Source organism: Sminthopsis crassicaudata, chromosome 3, assembly GCF_048593235.1.
Source record: "Sminthopsis crassicaudata isolate SCR6 chromosome 3, ASM4859323v1, whole genome shotgun sequence".
NCBI lineage: Eukaryota > Metazoa > Chordata > Mammalia > Dasyuromorphia > Dasyuridae > Sminthopsis > Sminthopsis crassicaudata.
Window position 1 is genome coordinate 629909849 of NC_133619.1, and position 23640 is coordinate 629933488.

Sequence of the window (23640 nt, forward strand, 5' to 3'; positions counted from 1 at the left end):
TTTTCAACCTACTCATTTCCCATGGCCTTATCTTTCACTCTATCTCAACCACACACAAAAATAGTCATACCCTTGATCTTGCAATTATCCATGAATGTACAAACTCCATGTTCAAAAATTCTGAAATACCCATATCTGACCATAATTACTGGCCTTTGCCTCTACCTCTGCCTCTGCCTTCCCCTATAAAAATCCTACTTTCCAATTTTTTGGTTCTCTTCTAGGTAATCTCTCTGGCACTAGACACTTTCTTTTTTTCCCTATCCTGACTCTTTGTTAAACCAATATAATTCTACACTGTCCTCCTCTCTTGAATCCTTAGCCCATTATCATTTCACTGATTATGTCCTGACTATGAATCACTCCCAATCTTCACCATTTTCTCTGCCACAGACATGCTGCTGAATGAAGGTAGAAAAATCAGAAACCATCCTAATTGGGTCTACTATAAATTTATTTTATACCACCTTAACTGGGTCTTCACTACTACTATCAATCCTTTTATGCCTTCCTTATCAACTCACTTGTTATTTGTCCTTCGTTCTCAAAGATGATCATGACTTCAGGGAGGTGATTCCATGACATGAAAGTGAAATGGACTTAAGTGAGGGAGGGCTGTGCAAAGTCACCAGCCTCACTGTCTCTTCCAGTGATCAGATATAGATCAGGTTGACTAGAGATAGCCCTAAATACATCAACTCACTAACCCCTTCTTCAACAGCTCTGCCAAAATTTTTCACCCCTCCTTAAATCTCCCACATATCACACTTCCCACACCCTCTCAGCTGAGGATTTTTGCCTAATGTTTTATAGGAAAAAAAAAAAAAAAGAAATCATGGTTACCTTGTGTGCTTACTTTCCTGCTCTTCTTCATCTTCTATAAATCAGGTGCCATTATCTCCTTCTTCACTCTGGTCTCATATGATGAGGTGGCCCTACTTCTTACCAAGACTAATCCCTATCTCTTCTAAAGAAATCCCATTCCTTCCTGTCTCCTCCAGCAAACTGTTGCTTCTGTTATTTCCATCTTATCACTTAATTCAATCTCCCCCTCTCGACTGGTTCATTACCTACTGTCTATAAATGTGGCCCCACATCCCCCATACTCAGGAGCCTTCACCTGGTCCTTCCGTCCCCACTACCATTCTATTCTTCTTCTGCTCTTTGTAACTAATCTCTTCTAGGAGGTTTTCTATAAGTGTCTCCATTTTTTCTCCTCTCACTCTCTTCTTAACCCCTTACAACTCAACCTCAGACCTTATTGTTCCATCAAAACCATGCTTTCCAAAGTTATCCATGATTTCTTAGCGGCCAAATCCAATGGCTTTTTCTCAATCCTTGTTCTCCTTGATTTCTTTGTAAACTTTGACACTGCTGATCACTCTCTCCTCCCTGTGATATTCTGTATCTCTAGGTTTTCAGAACACTTTTCTCTCTCCTGGTTCCTTTTTCCCTTATCAGACTCTCCTTTCCTCTCCAGATTATGCTCTCTGATCACAGGTGATCTTCAAGATTTTGTTCTAGTCCCTTTTCTCTTCATATCTCTTCTCATCCTCCACTAAAGTGATATTTCCAAAGCACAGATCTGACCATGTCACCCTGCTACTCAAAAACCCTCCGTGACTCCCAATTGCCTTCAAGATCAAATATAAAATCATTCGTGACCTAGCCCCCTCCCACCTTTCCACTCTTCTTATATTATTTATATTCTTATATTATTTACTCTCTCCACATGCTCTTTGATAATGCTCATCTTTTGCTTCTTTTTGTACCCCCACCCCTGGCACATAGTAGGCATTTAATATTTATTGGTTGGTTGCTCAACTGAATATATGGGGGTTGTAGATAGTCCATAGTTCTTCTGAAAAATATTTGGGGGTTCTAGATCACTACAAGTTCAAGTCAATAGTGTGATGTGAGAGCCAAGAGAACTAACACAATCTGGAGCTGCATTAAAAGAGAATAAGGTCTAGGGCCAAGGAGGACAATAGTTTCATTGTACATAGTCATATTAAATTGGAACTGTTAGTGAATGAATGGTCATAGACTGAGATAGTATCCATTTCACAACTGGTGAGCTAGCAGGAGTTATATAAAAATCGAGTCACATGGTTGAGTGGAGGAGAAGTCAAATGACTTGACTCTGCTAACAACTAACTCCACCCCTCAAGTGAGAGACTGTCTCAACATCCCTTTTCCAGCCTAAATTTAAATTCTCATCTCAGGGTGTTAGACAAAGTTCCAAATTGGGAAGAGGAGAACCTGAATTAAAATCTTGGCTCTTACTATCCCTCCCTTTCATTCTCTAAACCTCAATGTCATCATCCATAAAATGGAGATAATCATCCCTACGTTGCCTTTCTCATAGGATTCTTGTGTTCAACACTCTTCCTTCTATATCCCTGCTCCTTCCTTCTACTTCTCATCTGAAAGGGCATTCTTTCACCATCAGCCCGAGACTTTAGGGAACATAATAATGTCATTATAAAGGTAAACAATTTTGACAGAAATTAATTAGAGCATTGAACTACCATGATTCCCTGTGACTCAGGATGAAACACGCTACCTAACTCATGACAGAGAGGTAACGGACTCATGTTTTGTTTTGGTTTTTAATGTTGACTCTATCTATTTATAACCAGGGTTTTATTTTTTATTTATTTCTTGGGTGAGAGAGGAGGGAGAAAAGATCTGTTTTCATTACCGGATAACCTCGGCTATCATTCACTTTAATGATTCTGGCAGCCTTCACAATACCAGCTTCCTCAGTGCCACCTCACCTATGCCATCTGAGTCTTAATCCCCAGAGAGACAGGGGAGTTTGTTGTGCAGAGAGAAATGTCACTTTCTCTGTCCCTGGAGGAGACTTTAACAGTTTAATATACTATCCTGGAATACTTCTCTATTCTGCACTAATTCAGGGAGAAGTTCTACCTGAATCCAAGAATATTTCTTAGAGAAATGCAGTTATAAAACATTCAAGTATATGGACTAATTCTCACTGGGAAAGTGAAGCATCGATTTAGGAACCTGCTTTAAAGAATAGATAAGGTTCATGATATTGATACAAGAATAGGGGGCCTGGAGAACTAGATTCTAGTCTTACCTCTATCTTTACTAGCTCTATGACCTCATCCCTAGATCTCAATTCCCTCATCTGGAAAATGGGATATTTCAAGGCAAAATGAGTAAGGAAGGTGAATTTAAATATAGTATCAAACAGTTTATTATAGAAACATGAACATAAACCATCTTGTCTTTGAGTTCAGCCACTGACCTTGAAATGCTAAGTCCATATGAGCTAGCTTCTTGATTTCATCAAGAAAAAAAGTTTTGAGGTGTAGTGAGCCCTACCTACTGGCAAGGTTTTAAAAGCTGGTTCAACCTATTCAAATTAATGCATAGATGCCCCCAGTCTCTTTCTTCCTCAAAAGACCAGGCCATTTAACATTTATTATTATTTATTATTTGACATCATTTGATAAAGTGGAAAGAATTTTGCTGCTGCTCTAGTCTTGTGATTTCTTTGGAATAGGAGACTCTGAGGATATTCCCTCTATCCATGTGAAGTGATTCTAATGGAGTATTATTGTGCTATAGAAAATGATGAGCAAAATGTTCTCAGAAAACTCTAGAAATATTTACATGAACTGATGCACAATGGAATTAGTGGAATCAGGAGAATGTTGTACATAGCAACAGCAATATTGTAAGTGATCCGTTGTGAATGACTTAGCTCTTCTCAGCAATACAATGAGTTATAAAGGGCTGAAACTCTGAGTTGATGCACTGAGGTCAGACAACTAAGCACGTAAGACTAATTACCCATGGGACAATACTCTATTAGCATATGCTTGGAAAATGGCCCTTCCCACTATTCTGTGCTGCTTCAATCTCTTGGTGTATACAGAGAATTGTGGGAAAGATTAGGGGGTGGAGTAAGACAAGTCAGAGTCACTTTTTCGGTTGATGAGGAAGAAGAAGGTGGCAGAGATCCTGTGTCCATTCCCTTCACTTTTACCCCTAAAGACAAAGAATAAAGACCCAAGGACTTTTGCTTATCCTGACTCTGGCTGATTCTAAGGTATCCAGGGTGCTAACTCAGTCCTCACAATGAGCCAAGATAATTCTGAAAGACTTAAAATGGAAAATACTATCCATCCATAAAGAAAGAATTAATGGAGTCTGAATGCAGATTTAATAGTATTTTTTAACTTAATAGCATTTTTCCGATTAAGTGCGAAACATTTATCTTTGTAAGATTTTAAGCTCCAAATTTTCTCCCTCCCACTTCCCCAAGATAGCAAGTAAGCTGATATAGGTTATATGTGTACAATCATATTAATCAAATAATATCAGTCATGCTGTGAAAGATGGATATAAATAAAATAATAAATGGGAATAAAAAGGGAATATGAGGAATAAAAGGGAAAATGAGAAAAAAAGTGAAAACCGAATAAGAAGCATACTTTTACTTTTTAAAATTTTTTTCCTTTTTTTTTTTTTTTTTTACAAGATGAGTAATATGGAAACATATTTTGCCTAACTACACCTATATCAAGTTGCTTACCTTCTCAATGAGGAGGGTGGGAAGAGAAGGAGAGAATTTTGAGCTTGAGAGTTTAAAAATGATGAAAATTTGCATGTAATTGAGGGAAAATAAAATACTAAGCAAATAATTTAAAAGAGAATAGGGCTTGTTTTGTTTTTTGTATTTGTAGCCTAAGTACTCAGCATGAGATGTTTAATAAATGCTTCTTTATTGTTAAATTGAAAGCAAATCAACAACTCTTCTGCAGAGTTACCTGAGGCAGAGAAAAGTTGTTGTATGTGTCAGAGGAAGAACTTGAACCTAGGATATCTCATTTCTATCACCATGTCACACTATCTTTCACTGGCAAAATAGACAACTGACTTAAAATAGAAAAACAAGAAATCAGGAAACCACATTAATGAGACATACTCAACCTCATATTCCCCAGACCAAATCCAGCCTGCTATTTCCCCCCATCTATACCCTATACTACTCCAGACACTGAATTAAGCCCTGATGATACAAAGAAAGCAAATACATGGGCCTTGATCATTCTAACTAAGGATGCTGAGGACTCCAGGGACTAGAGCACCTGTAAAAGCAGCTGTTCAGTAGAGTCTCTAGAGGGGTTGTTTTCCTGAGTCTGAGAGGAAACAGTGGTTTGGCTTGCTTAACCATATGCTGCCTTTTATCTATCCAAGCTAGGATGCTATGGAGAGAGTCAGGAGTCTTGGGTTCAAGATCTCAGTCTAATTTATTCCTCATCATGCCTGGAAATGGGATCGCTTCCATTTGAATTGTCTTAGGAAGATTCTGAAGAACACCTGGCAGGATGAGATACCAGACACTGAACTCCTTTCTTGAACTAAGCTATCAAGCACTCCAACTCTACTGTAGAGAACTCTGACAAGTTGACCATATTGTTTGAATGACAAATGTATACTTCCCTAAAGACTAGTTTGTCTTTAGACAAGCACTCATTAGGTGGTCAGAAAAAATAATACAAGGATACTTTCAAGGTCTCTTTTATTAAATTTACTACCTATTTCATTATTATAATTATTTTAAGAACTTTAGAACTGATTGACACTGGCACTGGATCGCCCAACATGGTGTGCCCTCATCAGAGAAGGTGCTGGGCTCTATGAGCAAAGCAAAATTGAATCAGCTTAGAAGAAATGTGAGATGTTCAAAAGTAGAGAATCACCCCAAATGTTCATATGAACTATTTGTGCCTGATCTGTGGCAGAGAATTCCGAGTTCCTATTGGTCTGATCAGCCACAGTTGGACACAGGGTAACTCAATCCTAACATAGTGATGCCATTTTGGTCCTCTTCAAGAACGAAGGACAACAACCAAACCTATTCCTCACTATGTAGAGGAATATATAATAAATATCATACTATAATCTCTCTGATACCCAGTTTTCTCATCTGTAAAATGAAGATGCTGTTACTTAGGTAGAACAATGAATAGATCCTGGGTCTGAAGTCGTGTTTATCTATAATAGTCAGGCAAAGGACAAAATAAGTCCAAAGCAAAAGGATTTAGTGAAATGGTGAGAAAGTAGCCACAAAACACTAGTCTCATAAACATGGGACACATTCTCCCCATAAATACACATATCATCATTGCAAAGAATGGATGCCTGCAAGGAATTTATATATACAGGCCACACAGAGAACATATTTCCCAAGTATCACCCAGTGGTCTCAGACTCTACAGGACTTCTGATGTCTCTTAGTCCTATTTTCTGGTGATCTAGCCAGTATCCAAGACTGTACTAGTAAGCATTGAACTTGCTGAAAAGGCAGAATACAGTTTTAAGTTTAATTTGCATTAATATTTTTTCCATCACCTTCTTAAGTCTAGGCCAGAGATGTCACCTACTCAGCATTTGGGATTTTCTTGACAGAGACACTAGTTTGTCATTTCCTTCTCCAGCTCATTTTATAGATGAAGAAACTGAGGTAAACAGGGTAAAGTGACTTGTCCAGGGTCACACACAGCTAGTAAATGTCTGAGGTTGGATTCAAACTCTTTTAAGATCTCTCTGCTGGACAATTCTATTTGCTGCCCGGATTAAAATATAATTGGGAAATACATAACAAAATAAATTTTAAAAAACAACATTACATTTTAAAATTAAATCCATACGCTCTCATCCTTTTTGTAAGGATCAGTGGCCCCCATTTTTATTTGAATTTTATACCATGTGTCTAAATCATCAACAGCACAATAAATCAAGCCTTGATCTATAACATTTTGATTACTGCCACAGGGTTTACACAGTTTTGCCTCTTTCAATCTAATTCACATGTAAGCCAAGACTTCATCCTGGTGGTATCATTAGTCCTTTTTTAGAAAACAAATGAAGGAGGCACAACAATAACAGCTCCCCAGTAGCCTATAACAAGTCTCTCGTGGATGTTATTATCTCCATCCCATGCTAGTCTGCTGGACATTGTTCCTCTGAAGGCATAATCTCCTGCTGACTCCACTGGATAGATGAATGAATAAAGCCACTCACTAGATGCCCAGCTCCTGTTGCCCTCTGCCAGGCCTGGCTCCAGCAGACACAGGGGGATGGAGCTTCTCTCTGCTTTCAGCGTCTGAGTTCAGCTGAAATCCTTTTCTATATTTTCCTCATTAAGAGAGTTAGCTTTCCCACAGTCTTTTAACTTAAAAGCATGAAGAAATTTACAATTATTTTAGAGAAATAGGGGCCTTAATCTAAAGAAAAATAAAGTTTGGAAATGGAGGAGAGGAAAAAAAAACCTTTGTTTTTTGTTTTGTTTTGGGGGGGGTTGGTTTTTTGTTGTTGTTGTTGTTTTTTGTTTGTTTTGTTTTGTTTTGTTTTCCTGGAGGAACAGTCTGTTCTTTTCAAAAAAGATCTGACTAGAGCAAGCTTTCATCTCCTGCAGCAGAACCCCTGGTCCAGAGGCCAAGCCCTTGAAGTCACAGAGCAGAAATGGCTTTGGCTAGCTCAAATCTGTCTTTGATCTAAACCGCTGGTGGAGGGCTCTCGGACCATTGTCAGAAACCTCTTTCCTGGCTCAGACTGGCCATTTCTGAACCCTTCCTTTTTGTCTCCAGTGCTTTGCCTCAGTGGCTACTAGGGGGCACCATTGTACATAGTATGCCAGACCTGGAGTTAGAAAACTCATTTGATTTCAAATCCAACCTCAGACACTGACTACTGTGAGACTCGGAACAAGTCATTTCCCCTTGTTTGACTCAGTTCCCTAAAATGAGCTAGAGAAGGTGAAAGGCAAACCCCTCCAGTATCTATGCCAAGAAAACATCGAAAAGAGTTAAATACTGAAAAACACAAGAAGTCTTCCCCCTCAAACTGTCAAGTTCTCTGAAGTTCAAGTTTCTCAATCTTAAAACTCCTTATACTTATTCTTATGGGGGGGGGAGGTAGAGTGGGAGAGCCTGAAACAAAGCCATGGGGACATGGACTTTTCTCTACCTAGCTACATTTGTGTATTTATTATGTATAAATAAAGCCCGAAAAATCTGAAATGTTTCAGAACAAATAGAGATCAAACACTAGCACAACCTCAGAACAGCTTTTTACAGAGGGATATTTACTTCACAGACATGGTGATTACAAATATATAAACATTTTCTCCAATACAGTCAGGAGCATGATTCCCCCTTCCCTGGGGAAGGTGATAGAGGGGCTAAGATTGACTCACAATTTAGCTCTATTCTTCCATAGCACTGGTCCTATCAAGTTCAGGTATGTGGCTGGCAGTACTGGCTTCTACCAGGCTAGAGTCCTTAAAGCCTCACTTATTCCTGGCGGACTGACTATAACATCCTGCCTGGATTCTGGACTGCCAGGTCCTTGTGGCTCACAACTCTCCCTTAACCTAGAATGGAAAAGAACAAAGGGAGAAGTCAAAGAATCAGACCGGGTAGATTAGGAAACTCTAAGGCTCCTTCGGTTGACTATGTGAGTCCCCGAGAATCAAATGCTCCAAAAACTACTGCTGGCACCTAGTCAGGCTACTTTAAAGATCCTGACAGTTGGATTAAAGCTACTCCCAGGCCTGAGTTACACCAACATCATATATCTCCAATCCTCCATTCTTCCAGAAGCAGGTTCCTAGTGTCTTCCATGTGGATAAGGCCATTTTAGCAATCTGATGTTCTCTGTATACGTGCCATGCTCCTATTACATTTACATTGTTTTTTGTTCAGTCATGTCTGACTCTTCATGATCCCATTGGAATTTTTGTAGTAAAGACACTGGAGTAATTTGTCATTTCATTCTCCAGCTTATTATGCAGATGAGGAAATAGGAGGAAGTGACTTGCTTAGGATCACACAACTAATAAGTGTCTGAAACTGGATCTGAACAAAAATTACAAGCTCTATGCACTATTCTGCCCTCTAGCTGTCATAAACAAAGGTTTCATTGTCTCTTTCATGTCTGAATCTCTCTACATAAACAGGATACCTCTGTTCCCAGGCACCCATGTCCTTGACAAGGCAGCTTGATGTCATGAAAAAACTCTGGCTCTTCATCCTGACTTTGTCTCTGAGAGCTAATTGCATAATAACTTCTGTTAGCTCTGTTGTCTTACCTGAAAATGAGACTAATGAGACCAATAATATCTGCTTTATGGGCTTGTGAAAATCATTAACATATACATTACAAAATATACACATTTATTTAATGCTTACTATACAAAATTAGTAATACAAAATTAGATTTCCTAGTTGGATCTGATCCCAACCAAGATTGAAGTGCATATTTCCGTGAGGGTTGAGAAATCTTATCAACCAAGTCCTTCAGGTACTGATATTTCACAGAGGCTAGGCCTTAAATGAGTAAATAAATGAGAAAAGCCTAAATACCAATGTAATAATTGGTTATTGACATAATAGTAAAATAATGATTTCTCTAAGGATGTACTCTTTTTTTATAGATTCATTGAAAGCATCTTTGGGACAATTCTAATCGTAGAAAGTGCAACTGGTTTCAATATATATTTCTTCCCATTTTCATGTAGTTTTGTTGTTTTCTGATAGGTTTCCATATTTCAAAAGCTTCCCATTCTGCATTGCTTTGAGATCGCTAATATTCACTATGGTGAAAGTCTATTGTAGAAGTTCTTCTTGAATTCTTGTTGTTCAATTTAAGAATGGGCTATTTGTTTTATCTAAGACAGTGCCCCATTCCAGCACAGTTTGTTGAATTCTTAAAGGTCTTTTGGAATTTCTATTTGTAGTATGGGGATGAAGAATTATGAGCTTCTTTCTTGGTTTACTGTTTTGACCACGTGATTGTGCATTTCTAATTATCTGGCAGAGATGCTAATGGGTGTAGTCGGTGGAAAATGTGTGAAATACCCTAGCATGTTTGAGAAGTTGTGAGTGTGGATTAAGGATTTGTTTGGCATCTTGTTAAGAGGTTAAGTTCTATGGCAATTAAGATTCCTAGTACGGTTCTGATTAGGGCGGAGAGTTTTGTACGGGTGGGTATGGTTGCAGGGACTATTGTGGTTGGAGGGATATTTGGTTATAGAATTTTGAAACTGACACAACCACTCAACCAAAAGAGTTTAGGGACCACTTTCCTAGGAGAAGGCATATGGAAGCCCTACAGTGAAATCCGTGCAGAATTGTTGTGCCCTTCCCCAAAGCAGAGCTGCCTTAATGGAGTGCCTTGCATCACCCTGTAAATATGTGTTTGTTTCTGGTTCTGTGGAAGGCACAGCCCTGGGGTGGGAGACTGAATTCCAGATCCATGAAGTCCTATCCAGTCAGGAAAGACTGACAAGCTCAAGAGTTACTTTCCACAAAAGGACAAGTGGGAATGTCTTGGGGAGCATCTGTGAGATTTCATGAAAGAATACAAGGCTGGCAGTCTCTGACTGTGAGGTTTTGGGTAAATCGCTTACTCTCTGGATGCCTCAAATCTTTCTTTCTGCAAAACAGGAAAGGTGATACGTCCCCCTCTTCTCAAAGATAACGTCAGAATAAGGAACGCGTTCAGGAGCATTGTCTAACACTAAAAGTCCTACAAAAATGTGCATCGTTGAGAAAAGTGTTGCAGGGATTTCCAATGGCATGAATAACGCAGGTATGTGACCTACAGTTTGGGTAAGGCCAGGCCATGTAGGTAGGCTTACCTAGAAAGCATTTTGGAATGAGATCAGGGAGACGCACAGACAGAAAAAGGGAGAAAAAGGCCGTGTACAGTGTCACACCAGAGAACACGATCTTCTTTATCAATATCATAGCTAGTGAATATTTGTCAACCTCCGTCTTCCAGATAATAGATGGAATAAAAATAAGCCCTTGCTCGAGGGACCATTCAGGGTCCCGGTAACTGTAATGTCATTGGAGGAAGGGAACTATGGAAGGAGACCTTCAGAACATGTACGAAAAAACAGCAAATACGGCACAAAGTGGGGTTAAATACTCTCAGAAATCCATCTTCCACAGAAGGCAGCTGCTTAGTGCCATGGAATGATTTATCCACTACTCTTCTGCTGTGTGACTACTGAAAGCTCCTTTCCCTTTTGGGGCCTCAGTTTCCCCAAATGTAAAATGGCACAGTTAACACCTCCTCGAGGGGGCAGCTAGGTGGCGCAGTGGAGAGAGCACCAGCCTTGAATTCAGGAGGACCAGAGTTCAAATCTAGTCTCAGACACTTAACACTTCCTAGCTGTGTGACCCTGGGCAAGTCACTTAACCCCAGCCTCAGGGGAAAAAACAAAAAAAAAACCACCTACTCGAGGGGCTGTTGGATGGAAAACGCTCGGTAAAAACTCAAAAGGGCCACAGAGCTGAGAACCTATTGTTATTACATTGTTTGTTGTGGGATGGCAATAACCACAAACCCCGGGGTGCCATCCTTCCGGCCACCCAACCCTTCCAAACTCTTTAGTTTCCTGGGGAGCTCTCCATGGTTACGACACCTCCCTTGGGAGGCGGGGCTGAGTGTAGCGGTGTGACTCTCTAGCCTCCCTTGAAGGTCTCTATGATAAAAGCCGTGTGACTCTCTAGCCTGTCTTGGAGGTCTCTATGGTAAACTCATCTGCGGTCTTCATGGTTAATGGAATGACTCTAGCCTTCTCCCTCGCTCTCTATGGTAAACTCCAACTCTTTATTTAAAGTGTGGCGCTCTAGCCTCTCTTGGAATTCTCTATGGTCACACCCCTTCCAGTATGCCACGGTTCTCTATAGAAAGGGCGGCTTCCTCACTCATTCTCTCTAGCCACGCAGCGATACCAAAGCTTGCCTTCACTGGCGCTCTCCATGGCGATCGCTTTTTTTTTTTCCTTTTGATGGGACCATAGTTTCCGGTGGGTGGAGTTCCCATCTAGTCTTCGAGCTCGCTCTCTATGGTGGAGTTTCTAGGGGAAGGGAAAACCACTTCTTATCCTCCCATAAGTCTTTCTATGGTGTCCCTACTATGTGAAGGAGACTCTCTAGTCTCCTGACGCTGTCTCACCAGTAATTGGAACTCTAGCTCTCTCGCTTTCATCCCCACCCCGCCCCAAGCTATGCGTGGACTCTAGCCACCTATAGCATGCTCCATGGTGATGCAACTCAACACTTTGGAACTCTATTGTTCGTTTACGGGCCGATGGTCCAACCTCCGGAGCCCCCGCCTCCCCGTGGTGGCGCTCTGGCTTTTCTTCATGAAACTTATTGTCTCTCTCTAGCCTCCCACATTTCTCGCTAGCTTTTCCCACGGACGTGACGTAAACGAGGGGCGGGAGCAGCGCCCCGGAAGTGCCGGTGGCTGTGCGGTTGAGGCGGACAGGCGTCATGGCGGCGGCGGTGGCCGAAGCGCCGGAGCCGTGGCCGGAGGTGGATCTGGTGGAGCGCGAGCAGCGTCGGGAGCTGTTGCTGACGGGTCCGGCGCTGGAAGACCGCGTGCGGGCGGCGGGAGGGCAGCTGCCGCCGCGCGTATTCTCGCTGTCGCTACTGCACTCCCTCGAGGTGTGCGGCTGCGCGAGCCTGCGCGAGCCGGGCCCGGGGCTGTCGCGCGGTCTCCCGCGCCTGCGCAGCCTCGTGCTGCGCGGCAACGCGCTCGGGCCCGCTCTCAACCCGGAGCTGGGCCCGCTGCCCGCGCTGCGCGTGCTCGACCTATCCGGGAACGCGCTGGAGGAGCTGCCGCCGGGCAGCGGCCTGGGCCCCGCCGAGCCCCCGGCGTTGCCGCAGCTGCAGAGCCTCAACCTGAGCGCCAACCGGCTGCGCGCGCTCCCGGCCGAGCTGGCGCTCTGCGCGCCGAAGCTGCAGAGCCTCAACGTGGCGCGGAACCGCCTGAGCGCGCTCCCGGCCGAGCTCTTCGCGCTGCCGCTGCTCAGCGAGCTGGCGGCCGCCGACAACGAGCTACAGGAGCTCAGCCCGGCCGTGGCGGGACTGCCGGCGCTCAAGGTGCTCGCGCCCCCCACCCCCACCCCCCGGGAGATGGAGGGGGGGGGGGGAGGAGGCTTCTGGGAAAAGCGAGGCGCCCGAACCTATCCCGGGGAGCTAAAGTACCCTCAGCCCCACTTGTAAATGAAGACGCCCCGTGAGCGGGTGACGGCGCGCACCCGGGTGCGTCTGGAACTTGCAGGTTGCCGGGGTTCTGAGTTCCCGCCCCAACCTCCCTTTAGCCCGGCCTACTTTAGTGTAATTGACTTTGGAGGGGGCGGGGCTAGGCCCGGCGCCCCTAGGTGTGGGGATATCGCCCCTCCAGCCTTTATTCAGCTCCGGCCCTGGGGGTGCCCACGGGGTGGAGGGCCTGCCGCCCAGCAAGGCCACCTTCTCCTTTTCCGCAGCATCAAGTTTTTTGTCAGGAGCTTCCTTTGGCAGCCACTGAGGCAGCCTCTGGAAGCGCTGTCAAAGTAATGGCCGTGAATGTGAAATAAGCTCCACAAGCTGACAAAAGTAATTCTATTGAAATACTATAAAGCGTGGAGAGATGCACGGCCAGGTAATAAAGGGCAGGACCAGGAGTCAGGAGGAGTTCAAATCTGGCCTCAGACACTTCACACTTCCTGGCCGTGTGACCCTGGGCAAGTCACTTAGCCCCAGCCTCAGGAAAAATTAGTGTGGGAACCCAGCTAGTCAAACCAAGGAGGACATTGGCAGACCATAGAGATTTCCTTGGTAAACACTTAGAGAAGCAAGTGACGATAACCTGAAACTAGCGTAGCTTCTTCGGAACAGCTTGTGCTGGACCACTGCCTTTGCCTTTTTTGCTGGACTGCTCCAAGGAAAACTTACCCAGATTTTTAGCAATCAAAGTGCTTCATAAGATCTTTGTTTTTGCATAAAGTGGGAAGAGGTGCATTAGAATTGCATATCATTGATGAGTTCATGTATGTACAGAACTGACTGTAAATCCCAGCCGAAGGAGCCGTGGATGGTTCTGAGTCAGCCTTGAAGGAGGTTGTTCATGTACCGCTGAGTGTTTTCATCAGTGATTTGGGTAAAGGCAGGTCCTGCCTGCTGCAGTTCCAGGTGAGGAGGGAGACATCACCCTATGTGGTGCTTGGATCTTTTTTGAAGGAAAAGGACTTATGAGGCAGAGGTGATAGGAGAGTGTATTCCAGCCTGATGGGAAAGGCGTGGAGGTGGAGCACTACCTGTGAGGACTCCCTTTTATAGTGGATTGAAGAGTACAGGCAGAATAATAATGCCCACGAGGCTGGGAAGAATGGTTCAGATCGAGTTGTAAAAGACTTGAAAAACGTAAGCACCCAATTTTTAATTTGTCCTAGAGACAACGGAGAGTCACAGGAGTGTTGTGAGCAGAAGAGGGTCCCGATAGAGATCCAGAAGTTCAGTGGAGTGCTGTGGGGGATCCCTCAGCACAAGCAAAGGCTAGATGACATAGTGACCACTTGTAGGGGATCTTGTCAAAAGTCTGTCCACTTAGATTTGGTGGGCTTTGAGGTTCCTCCCAATTCTTAACATTCTTGCGTTCTGGAGGAGTAGTCGATTCAAAGTAGCAGCCAGGAAAGGAGGAAACCAAAGAGCTTCCAATGCTAGTTCACAGTTTTGGCGCACTGAGGGCCAAAAAGAGCCTTCAGATTCATCCTTTGACCTGCATACAATCCTAGAGGGGAAAATGAGCATAAAAGTATCTGGTGCTTTCCTCTAAATTGCTGGAAGAAGCTGGGGGCTTAGTGGATAGAGTCCGAGCCCAAAGTCAGCAAGCCTGGCGTTCAGATCTGGCCTCAGATACCGAGTTAGAAGTGCGACCTGGCTTGGGAAAGTCGTTGAACCTCCTTATCTGTAAAAGTGGGGACAGTAGCAGCAGAGTTATCTGTCATTTATAAGGTTCTTAGCACAGAGCCTGACACTTTGTTTCCTTTCATCCTGTGTCAGGAGCTACCCCATGGGGTCCAAAGAATCAGCCCTCCCCTGGCAAGGTCACTCAGAGACCTAAACCAGGCCCTGACCCCTCTGAGCTTCTCTAGGAGCTGGAGCTCCATGAATTCTGAGTTCCTACCACTGCCTATGCTTTCCCATCCAGACCAGTACCCTTGTACCCTTTATTCTGACCATTTCTTTCTCTAAGCTGCCTTTCCATGATTGAATATTTTCCCCAGATCCAATTTTTCTTAGTGGCCTTTTTTCAAACTACCTTTTTATGACTTTACCTCTGCAAGTCTGCCAGAAATGAAAAAGCAAAATTCAGTTTAAAAAATCAAGAATTTGGTTGGTCTTGAGTTGTTTCAGTTTTGTCTGACTCTTCCTGACCCCATTTGGGGTTTTCTTGGCAGATATACTGGGGAGGTTTGCCATTTCCTTCTTCAGCTCATTTTACAGAGGAGGAAACTGAGGCAAAAGTTACAGAACAGTGCTAGCTAAGTATGAGTAGGGTCCTCCTGACCCCCTGCTGGCCCTCTATCCAAAGGGTTTAGAGACGAATGTAAATAATCAGTGGGATCTGCTGTGTGTGCTCTGATCTTATTAAGCATTCGTTTGGTTGGATACGTCATTTTCACCTCCGCCTCAGTTTCCTAATCTATAAAATGAGGGGAGAGTTGGACTGTGGAACCCAAAGTCTCCTTCAGCTCCAAATTCTTGCCCATCAGTGTTGAATTGACTTACCCCTGTGTAATCTATCTGCTGGCTTAGCCTCAGCTCAGTGAACTGTAAATGAAGGATAGAGCCAGTTGATGAAAAGATTAAGTTAGGTAATAGGCATAAATCAGAAGAAGCTGTGGAGACAAAAGCATCCGAGTTCAAATCCTGCCCCTGGAACTTGTTGCCCATGTGACTGTTTCCCTTTTTTTTTTAACTGCCAGCCATTAGCAACCTACCTGATACACAGTAGATACTTAATAAATGTTTATAAACCAGCCTTGTATCCCACTTTCTTCACCTGCAATATGAGAGGGGTTGGATTAGTGAGCATTAAGTAACTACTGTATGTCAAATGTTTGTCATAAGAACTGGGGATTTAAAGAAAAGCAAATACAATCCTACCCTTCCAAGCTCGCAGTCTATTGGGGGAGCCAACATGCAAGTGGCTATGTATAAACAAGATATGGACAGAATAAATTGAAGATAATCAGCAGGGAGATTAGGAGGGGCTTCCTATTGAATGGAATTTAAATTGGGACTTAAAAGAAGCCAGAGAAGAGTATTAAGGAGGGAGTATTGAGCAGAGTCTGTCCAAGCAAAGTGGTGTAGGCCCTAGTTTAAGAAATGGCCGGGATGCCAGTGTTTCTGGACTGAAGAGAACGTGTCAGGGAGGGAGACTGGAAAGATGATGTTAGTGGGGAAGATCTGACCATGAAGGGCTTTGAATACCAAGTAGAGCTCCAGGAGGTTTTAGGAAGTCAGTGGGCTTGATTGAGTTAGAAGGACAGGGTCAGATTTTTGCTTTTAGGGAAATACTTTTGTTGGCTGATTGGAAGGTGGGACTGCAGTGGGGAGAGACTTGAGACAGGCAGATTCCCACAGCACTAGCTGTGAGGTGATATGGGCCTGTGCCAGGATGGAGGCCCAGTCAGAGAGAAGTGGCATTAGGTGACCCCTGGATTCCCCTGCAGCTCTAGATCATGATCCCATAAGCTTAGGTCTTTGATCTCTTATTAATCTCATGTGTTTTACTTCCTCAGACTTTGGATCTGGCTAACAATCAGTTAAGTGAAATTCCTGGGGAACTTGCTGACTGTCCAAAACTCAAGGAGATCAATTTCAAAGGGAACAAACTGAAAGATAAACGCCTGGAGAAAATGGTGAATGGCTGCCAACCCAAATCCATCCTGGAGTATCTGCGAGTTGGGGGACGAGGCAAAGGAAGGGGCAAGACCGACGGCTCCGAAAAAGAAGAAAGCAGGAGGAAAAAAAGGGAGCGAAAGCAGAAAAAGGAGAGCTGCGAGGGCGAAGAGGAAGAAGTGGAGGAAGTGAACAAGCTTCTCATCAGAATTCTGCATGTCTCTGAAAATCCCACTTCTCTGACTGTAAAAGTAAACCCAGTGGTGAAAGACGTCCGGCCCTACATAGTGTGCGCTGTAGTCAAAGGAATGAACTTGAGACCAGGAAATGCTCTGAAGCGATTCCTCTCAATGCAGGTTGTGCCCTGGGAGTTAAGCCCATTATTCTAAAGTGTATTAGGTCTGGGAGCTAAATGCAAGTAAAAATGCACTTAGGGAACCAGTGGGTCTCAAATTTCCCCTGGAATCCAGTGGTTGAGAAGTGTTAGTGTCCCTCAAAAATTAAGAAGGCCCTTTTGTAAGTAAAATTGCCTCCTTTGTGGCCCTCCTCCCCCTCCAAACAAAAAACAACCTGTTCCTTAAACTGGAAGGTGAATTTAATGAAGTCAAACATATCCTGGGTCCTTGTAGATTTTTCTTACTTTATGCTCCAAGCTGCAGTTTTGGTTGTAAATTGTTCAATTGGCAGAACTTCAGTTTACCTGATTTCTTGTTTCTTTTGACCTCTCTTCCCCTAGCTACATCTTTGAACACAAGAAATATGTGGCTTTTAAAGGAATCTATTAGTTTTCCGACCATAATCTTAACATGTTTTTGCCTAATCTTTCTTCTACGTGGTCAGAATAATTTTACCAAAAAAAAAACTGTACATTTACCATATGTTTTTTTCCTTGATTGAATTGGTAATGATGACAAAATGGCAGAAACTGCTTTTGAGGGTATGAATATTTAGGGAGGGAGATGCTTTCTAACTATTCCCCTAAGCCAGTGGTCCTCAAACTTTTTAAATAAGGAGCCAGTTCACTGTCCCTCAGACTGTTGGAGGGCCGGACTTTAGTAAAAACAAAAACTCACACTCTGTCTTTGCCCCTCAGCCCATTTGCTATAACCCGGCGGGCCGCATCTGGCCACAGGCCGTAGTTTGAGAACCCCTGCCCTGAGCCTGTTTTGGTTTAATCCAACTATCAGTCAGAATTCCAGTGTTGGCCCATTGAAAATTCAGATGGTGTACTTTAAAATTAATTGAAAATGATGCCGATGAATGTGAACCAGGAAGACTTTTTCTGTTAATGTTAACTAATTTTGTTAATTCCATTCAATATTTTTCTCAGTAAGACAAGCCATTCATTGGCTGTAGAGAAGGGCTGTCCTAAAGAAGGATATTGGAAACTTTGCTTACTATTGTCCAGTCACTGAGTTCTTGGTTTAAACCCTTTGGATTTAAAGATCATTTTGCCATTCATTTTACTTTTAGAGAAACCTTGATATCTTGACAATCCTCTTGAACTTGTGTTTTAGACCAAGCTCCATGAAGATATCTGTGAGAAAAGAACAGCAGCAACAATAGCAACCCATGACCTTAAGCTGATCAAAGGTCCTCTGCTGTACGGAGCACAGTCTCCCCAAGAACTAAAGGTACCAAATTTCATTTACTGCTTCTCCTGTTGGCCTGTGGTGTTTGCGTGTGTTAAAGTTGGATGAATAGCATAAGCCTGAATATCAAGAACATATGGTTTTGTTGGTATGGAGATTCCCTCCTACAATGCAGATGCAGATTGCAGCTTGTCTAGCACTTAAATTAGTAAAGTAGCCTGAGGTTCAATTTCAGACATTACTGTATTCCCTGTTTCCTGTCCTTCACATACTCTTCAAGAAACTTAAATATTTTCATTTATGCATCCTACCACCATAAGGATGGGAGAATGTGAGCGTGTTTGTGTATGTACAAGTAGATACATCCATATACACACGGTGGCTTAAAACTCACTCCTTTGTCTGTTTCCTCTGCCCCCAAACCCCAACAGGCTATGTTTAGAGATAACTTTGAAATCCCAAATAACATAATCATAGTAAGATCTTCCCTCTTATAATCTTATGCATTTTTGCTCATTTTGAAACAAGAACTTCTAGGTGTTTGTTCTTTATCTTAAGTTTGCAGCCCTCAAATTTGGTATATTCCACACCTCTGTTAAGTGGCTTTCTCATAACCTGCTCCTTGTTCATCTAAATTCTTTCCTGATGTATCATCAGGGTCACCTGAGGATACTTCAGGCTTTGGCAGGGAAACTTTCTCCTGGACATACTTCACCTAACTTGACCAGGTCAGGCAGGGCTGTTTCTTCTTTCCTATGATCCTACTTCTTTAGATCTGATAACCTTTGGGAATTCATTAATATGCTCACCTCCAAGTTAAGATTAGGTTGAAAGGTATCCATGTCCACCCCACCTCTTTCTTGTATATATTAGTCACAGTATTTGGAAATTGAGAGTCTCCAGAAAGAGTGACTGGAAAATTGGAGGTGCTGCCTGCCTGCTAATTGTTTCAAAGACAGCTGGGAGGGCCGGTTGTGACCAAGGTCTGGTTGCAGGCACCCGGTATTTTCTTCCATTCTTTTACTGCACTTGGTCATTAATGATTTTCTCAGAGAGAGGCCTTGGGTTTTTCCCTTAGGCATTCCTGGGTTTCCTGTGATTCCGACTTTGCAAGTTGTATGTTCTGTTTTATAATAACCAGACTTTGATTAAATTGCCCCGTTTAGAACATTTTTTAAAAATAGCTTTTGTAACACTTGGTTTTCTTTGGAAACTGGTTCTAAAAATGAATATGATTTTTTGAGCTACAAGTTAACAGAAAACTATATGGTATTAGAAAGTTGGGGAACAAAGCCTCAGGAACATCTTAATACTTGTAGAGATATGGAATATATCTAATAATTGGATGATTATGATATTAAGTTAGGTCATAGAATCATTGAACATATGAAGAAACTGAGACACAGAAGTTAAATGGCTTGTTCTGGGTCACATGGGGTTAAGGAGGGAGTTGGATCTGAACTCAGGTCTAAAGACTCCATTTCCAATGCCCTCTCCATTCCACCACACATCTCTAAGCCTTTTGGTGACTGTCAGCTTGGAAAACAGAAAGGTGGGGGAGAGAAGAGAGATGGGAAGATATGTTTTTGTGGCATTGTAGATCAGATCAGCTGCTTTCCAAATGGAGTATCAGCTCTCGGTCATTGTATTTCTTTCCTGTTTGGCAGATTGTCCCCTTAGGACGGAAGGAGATCAAAGCAAAGGACCTTGTCCGACAATTACAACTGGAAGCTGAGGAGCAGAGAAAGCAAAAGAAAAGGCAAAATGTCTCAGGTTTGCACAGGTCAGTCCCTGCTACACACACACACACACACACACACACACCACACACACACACACACACACACACACACACACACACACACACACACACACACACACACACACACACACACACACACACACACACCACACACACACACACACACACACACACACACACACACACACACACCAGTCCTTGTGATGAATGGGAGATAAAGGAGTGGGGGAGAGAGGAAAGAAGGAGAAAGGCAGGGAGAAGGATAGAGGAGAGAAAAGGGAGGGAGGTAGAGGGAAGTGAATGAAAGAAACACAACATAGTGCACATACTCTAAGAATAAATGATCTGTTTAGTTTTATTTTCTTAATCAGCAAAAATTCTCCATCATTTTCCTCTCCTACCTCCTACATCAATAACAAAGAAAAAACTAAACTCTTATTACAAGTGTGAATGGTCAAGCAAATGACATTTTCACATTGGTCATCCCCAAAAGAGAAATATAGAGATGCATGTATTTCTGTCTGTCTCATTTTGCCCTCTGAGACCTTTACATCCCTCACCTAGATAAGGAGGTGAACAACATTTTTCATAATTTTGTTTAACATGGCAATTCATTCTGTAATTTATTTTGAACATTCTTTTTTAAAATTTTGAATTCCAAATGTTCTCCTTCCTTCCTGCACCCACTGAGAAGGCAAGCAGTATAATGACGATTATACGTTAGCCATGCTTTAAAAAAAAAAAAAAAAAAAAAGAGGCACGCCTAGAGCTTCCTTGCTTCAAAACCAAACTATCTCTAGACTAGGCTTTTAGTTTATGAACGAAAACTGGCTTGCAAGTTAGAAAGTAAATATCTGAAGGTACTGTTATACTAGATGTTGGTTCTCACATACTCATTTCAGAGTATCTTAAGAACTTCATCTCAGTCAGGAAATGTCAAAAAATTTTTGCTTCTTGATTTTTTATTTTTTTTATTTTTTTTTTTTTTACCTGAGGCTGGGGTTAAGTGACTTGCCCAGGGTCACACAGCTAGGAAGTGTTAGGTGTCTGAAATCAGATTTGAACTTGGGTCCTCCTGAATTCAAGGCTGGTGCTCTATCCACAGCGCCACCTAGTTGCCCCTGGGGTTTGGTTTTTTAAAATGAGTAATAATCATTTTGGAGTTAAGAGAAGAGTAAATGTTTTCTTTCAGTTGATACCTCCCAAATGATTAGGGAAACGTGATTCTTGACAGGAATTAGAAGCATTCATGATCTGTTATAAAAAAATAATAATAATAATTAATTTTATACTTTTTCAAACATTCAAACTAAAACTCAGAACCCTAGAATTTGTGGAAACGGGCAGACCCAGCCAGGTACCACAGTGCTGGGCAGGCGGCCTGGTCCTTTATTTTGGTCAGGATGTCTTAACCAGATCAAGGTCCTCAAACCTGCTTTAAGGAATTAGATGCGTAGTTCATAATTAGCACCTTATTTATCTGTAAATAGGGATAGTGACTGGACCTTGTATTTCATTGGTATGGAAAACTCCACCAGTAAAAGTCAGCAACTTCTCTGCAGCTTAGAGTAATAGAGTTGTCGGGATTCTGAAGCTATTATGTGTCAGAGACTGGACTTGAATCCACCTCTTCTTGACTTTGAGGCCTGTTCCCCATCCACAAGGCCATACTACCTCTCTTGAATCCATGTACAGGTATCTAAACCATCTATTCTCTACAGTGATTGAGAGGCTTCCTTGTTCTCATGCTGTTAATTTGTTCAGTGGATTTTTTTTTTTTTTTTTTAAAGTAGGTTCTAGGATCACAGAATTAGAGTTGGATCTTACAAACTTCAACTCAAATCTTTGCCGCATTGCTACATATAGATGATTGGGGTCCAGGTGTTTAAATAACTAGCCATATTTTCCAATCACACCCCTATTTTTTTTCCTTCTTTGGCAGATATCTTCATTTATTAGATGGAAAAGAATTCTACCCTTGTCTAGTAGACGCAGATAATGTGGTTATTTCTTTCCCACCAATAACAAACAGTGAGAAGACAAAGGTACGTGTGACATCATAAACTTATTATAAATGTCTTATGTCATGGATAGGCGAATGCATGAGTTATTAATACAAATGAAAACTTTAGCATAATTGTATTTAATAGTAAACTGAGCCCAGGAGAGCTTTGTCCTGTTAAGAAACTGTCAGTGATGAACAGAAAAATCTGCAGTGTGTTATTTCACTTGAATGTTTTCCTTTAGGAGAGATGGAACTTTTTTGATGTCTAGAATCGTATTCTATATGTTCTTGTAGAGTAGAAATGGCAAATGTTGATATATCCGTTTTTCAACTCTCATTTGTCTTACATCTTTTGCAACTTATTTAGATTAAAACAACCACCTCGGATTTATTTCTGGAAGTGACAAGTGCTACCAGTCTGCAAATCTGCAAAGATATCATGGACACTCTCATTTTGGTAAGAAGTTTAGAAGATCACATCTATCAGATTAACTATCAGAATTATAAATATATTTAGAAGTACTAGGAGTTTTGTCCTCTAGTTTTCTTGCTCTTTTCATTGGATATGTTTGCTTCCTACATTGGTTTGTAGAGAAATGTTAACTGCTTCAAGCCCTTGGGATTATAAAGCTAGAAGGGACTCTAAAGGTCATCTCATTCTTTCAATTAAAATAGTACTTCTTTTGCAGAAAATGGCTGAACTCAACAAATTCACTTCAGAAAACAAAGAGGAACAATCCCTCTCTGATACAGAAGCTGATGGTGTATCGAGCCCCTTCAATCTCAAATCTGATCAGAATGCTGAAAAAGATGGCAGTTCACCATTAATCGTGGAGCAAGTTCGGGTTGTAGACATGGAAGGGAACTTAAAAGTTTTGTATCCTTCTAAAACAGATCTGGACATAACTGCTTCCCATATAACAATCATCCGTTGATGGAAATGCCCACAGCTTTCTGCAAGCTGTTTGTAAAATATATTGTTGTCATTTTGGCATATTTTACAGGAGTTTGTATATGGTATAATTAAATTATTCACTACATTTTCCACCCCTGAATTTTTTTTTAAAGAAAATGTGTAATATCAGTTCAGTTTCCAAAGCTATGTCTAATGAAGCTGTCTCTTCTTGATGCCAAAAGTGAAAAAAATCACAGAATCTCAGAGGCCATTTTAGTCTAATTATATACTTGTAAAACTCAGTGTTATGGTTGTAATTTTACAGCACCGAAGAGCTGCTTTCATTTATCCTTTTTCCTGAAATTTAAATGGATTTTGGAATGACCTAAACAAGATCTGTGTTCTGGTATCATGACTTTACAGCCTAAGAGACTGTAATTTTTAAAAGAGGGTGGTGAGAGGGAATTGAGTTGGGCAGGAACATTTGGTTTAAAATTGGGAAGTTTTTGAAAGTATAGAATTATTCTTTTTATTAGTGATCATCTTTGTTAAAAAGTCTGACTTTAGGACTGGTACCGCTTAAAACTACTGAGTTAAATTTTAATTTTTACTATGACGATGCCTTGGAATAAATCCTAATTTTTATAAGGAAAAAA

The 23640-nt window shown here is 41.9% G+C and overlaps 1 protein-coding gene and 1 pseudogene across 1 annotated transcript; one reads left to right on the top strand and one right to left on the bottom strand.

The window, feature by feature from the left end:
* The window catches only part of LOC141562568 (alpha-globin transcription factor CP2-like), a 27073-nt pseudogene extending 14739 nt beyond the window's left edge, over positions 1 to 12334 (bottom strand).
* On the top strand, positions 12272 to 23640 carry LRRC47 (leucine rich repeat containing 47). The gene is made up of 7 exons (XM_074306460.1): positions 12272 to 12944; positions 16631 to 17086; positions 18248 to 18364; positions 19990 to 20105; positions 22027 to 22129; positions 22457 to 22546; positions 22779 to 23640. The coding sequence occupies exons 1-7, from the start codon at positions 12333 to 12335 to the stop codon at positions 23022 to 23024; spliced, it is 1740 nt and encodes a 579-aa protein (XP_074162561.1). The 5' UTR covers positions 12272 to 12332; the 3' UTR covers positions 23025 to 23640.

What these genes read in the sequence shown, in the direction of transcription:
- LRRC47 (XM_074306460.1), top strand. Translation starts at nt 12,333, where the DNA reads ATGGCGGCGGCGGTGGCCGAAGCGCCGGAGCCGTGGCCGGAGGTGGAT. An exon ending in AGTCTCCCCAAGAACTAAAG is followed by an intron (nt 18,365 to 19,989) that starts GTACCAAATTTC and finishes CCTGTTTGGCAG; the next exon opens with ATTGTCCCCTTAGGACGGAA. An exon ending in AATGTCTCAGGTTTGCACAG is followed by an intron (nt 20,106 to 22,026) that starts GTCAGTCCCTGC and finishes CTTCTTTGGCAG; the next exon opens with ATATCTTCATTTATTAGATG.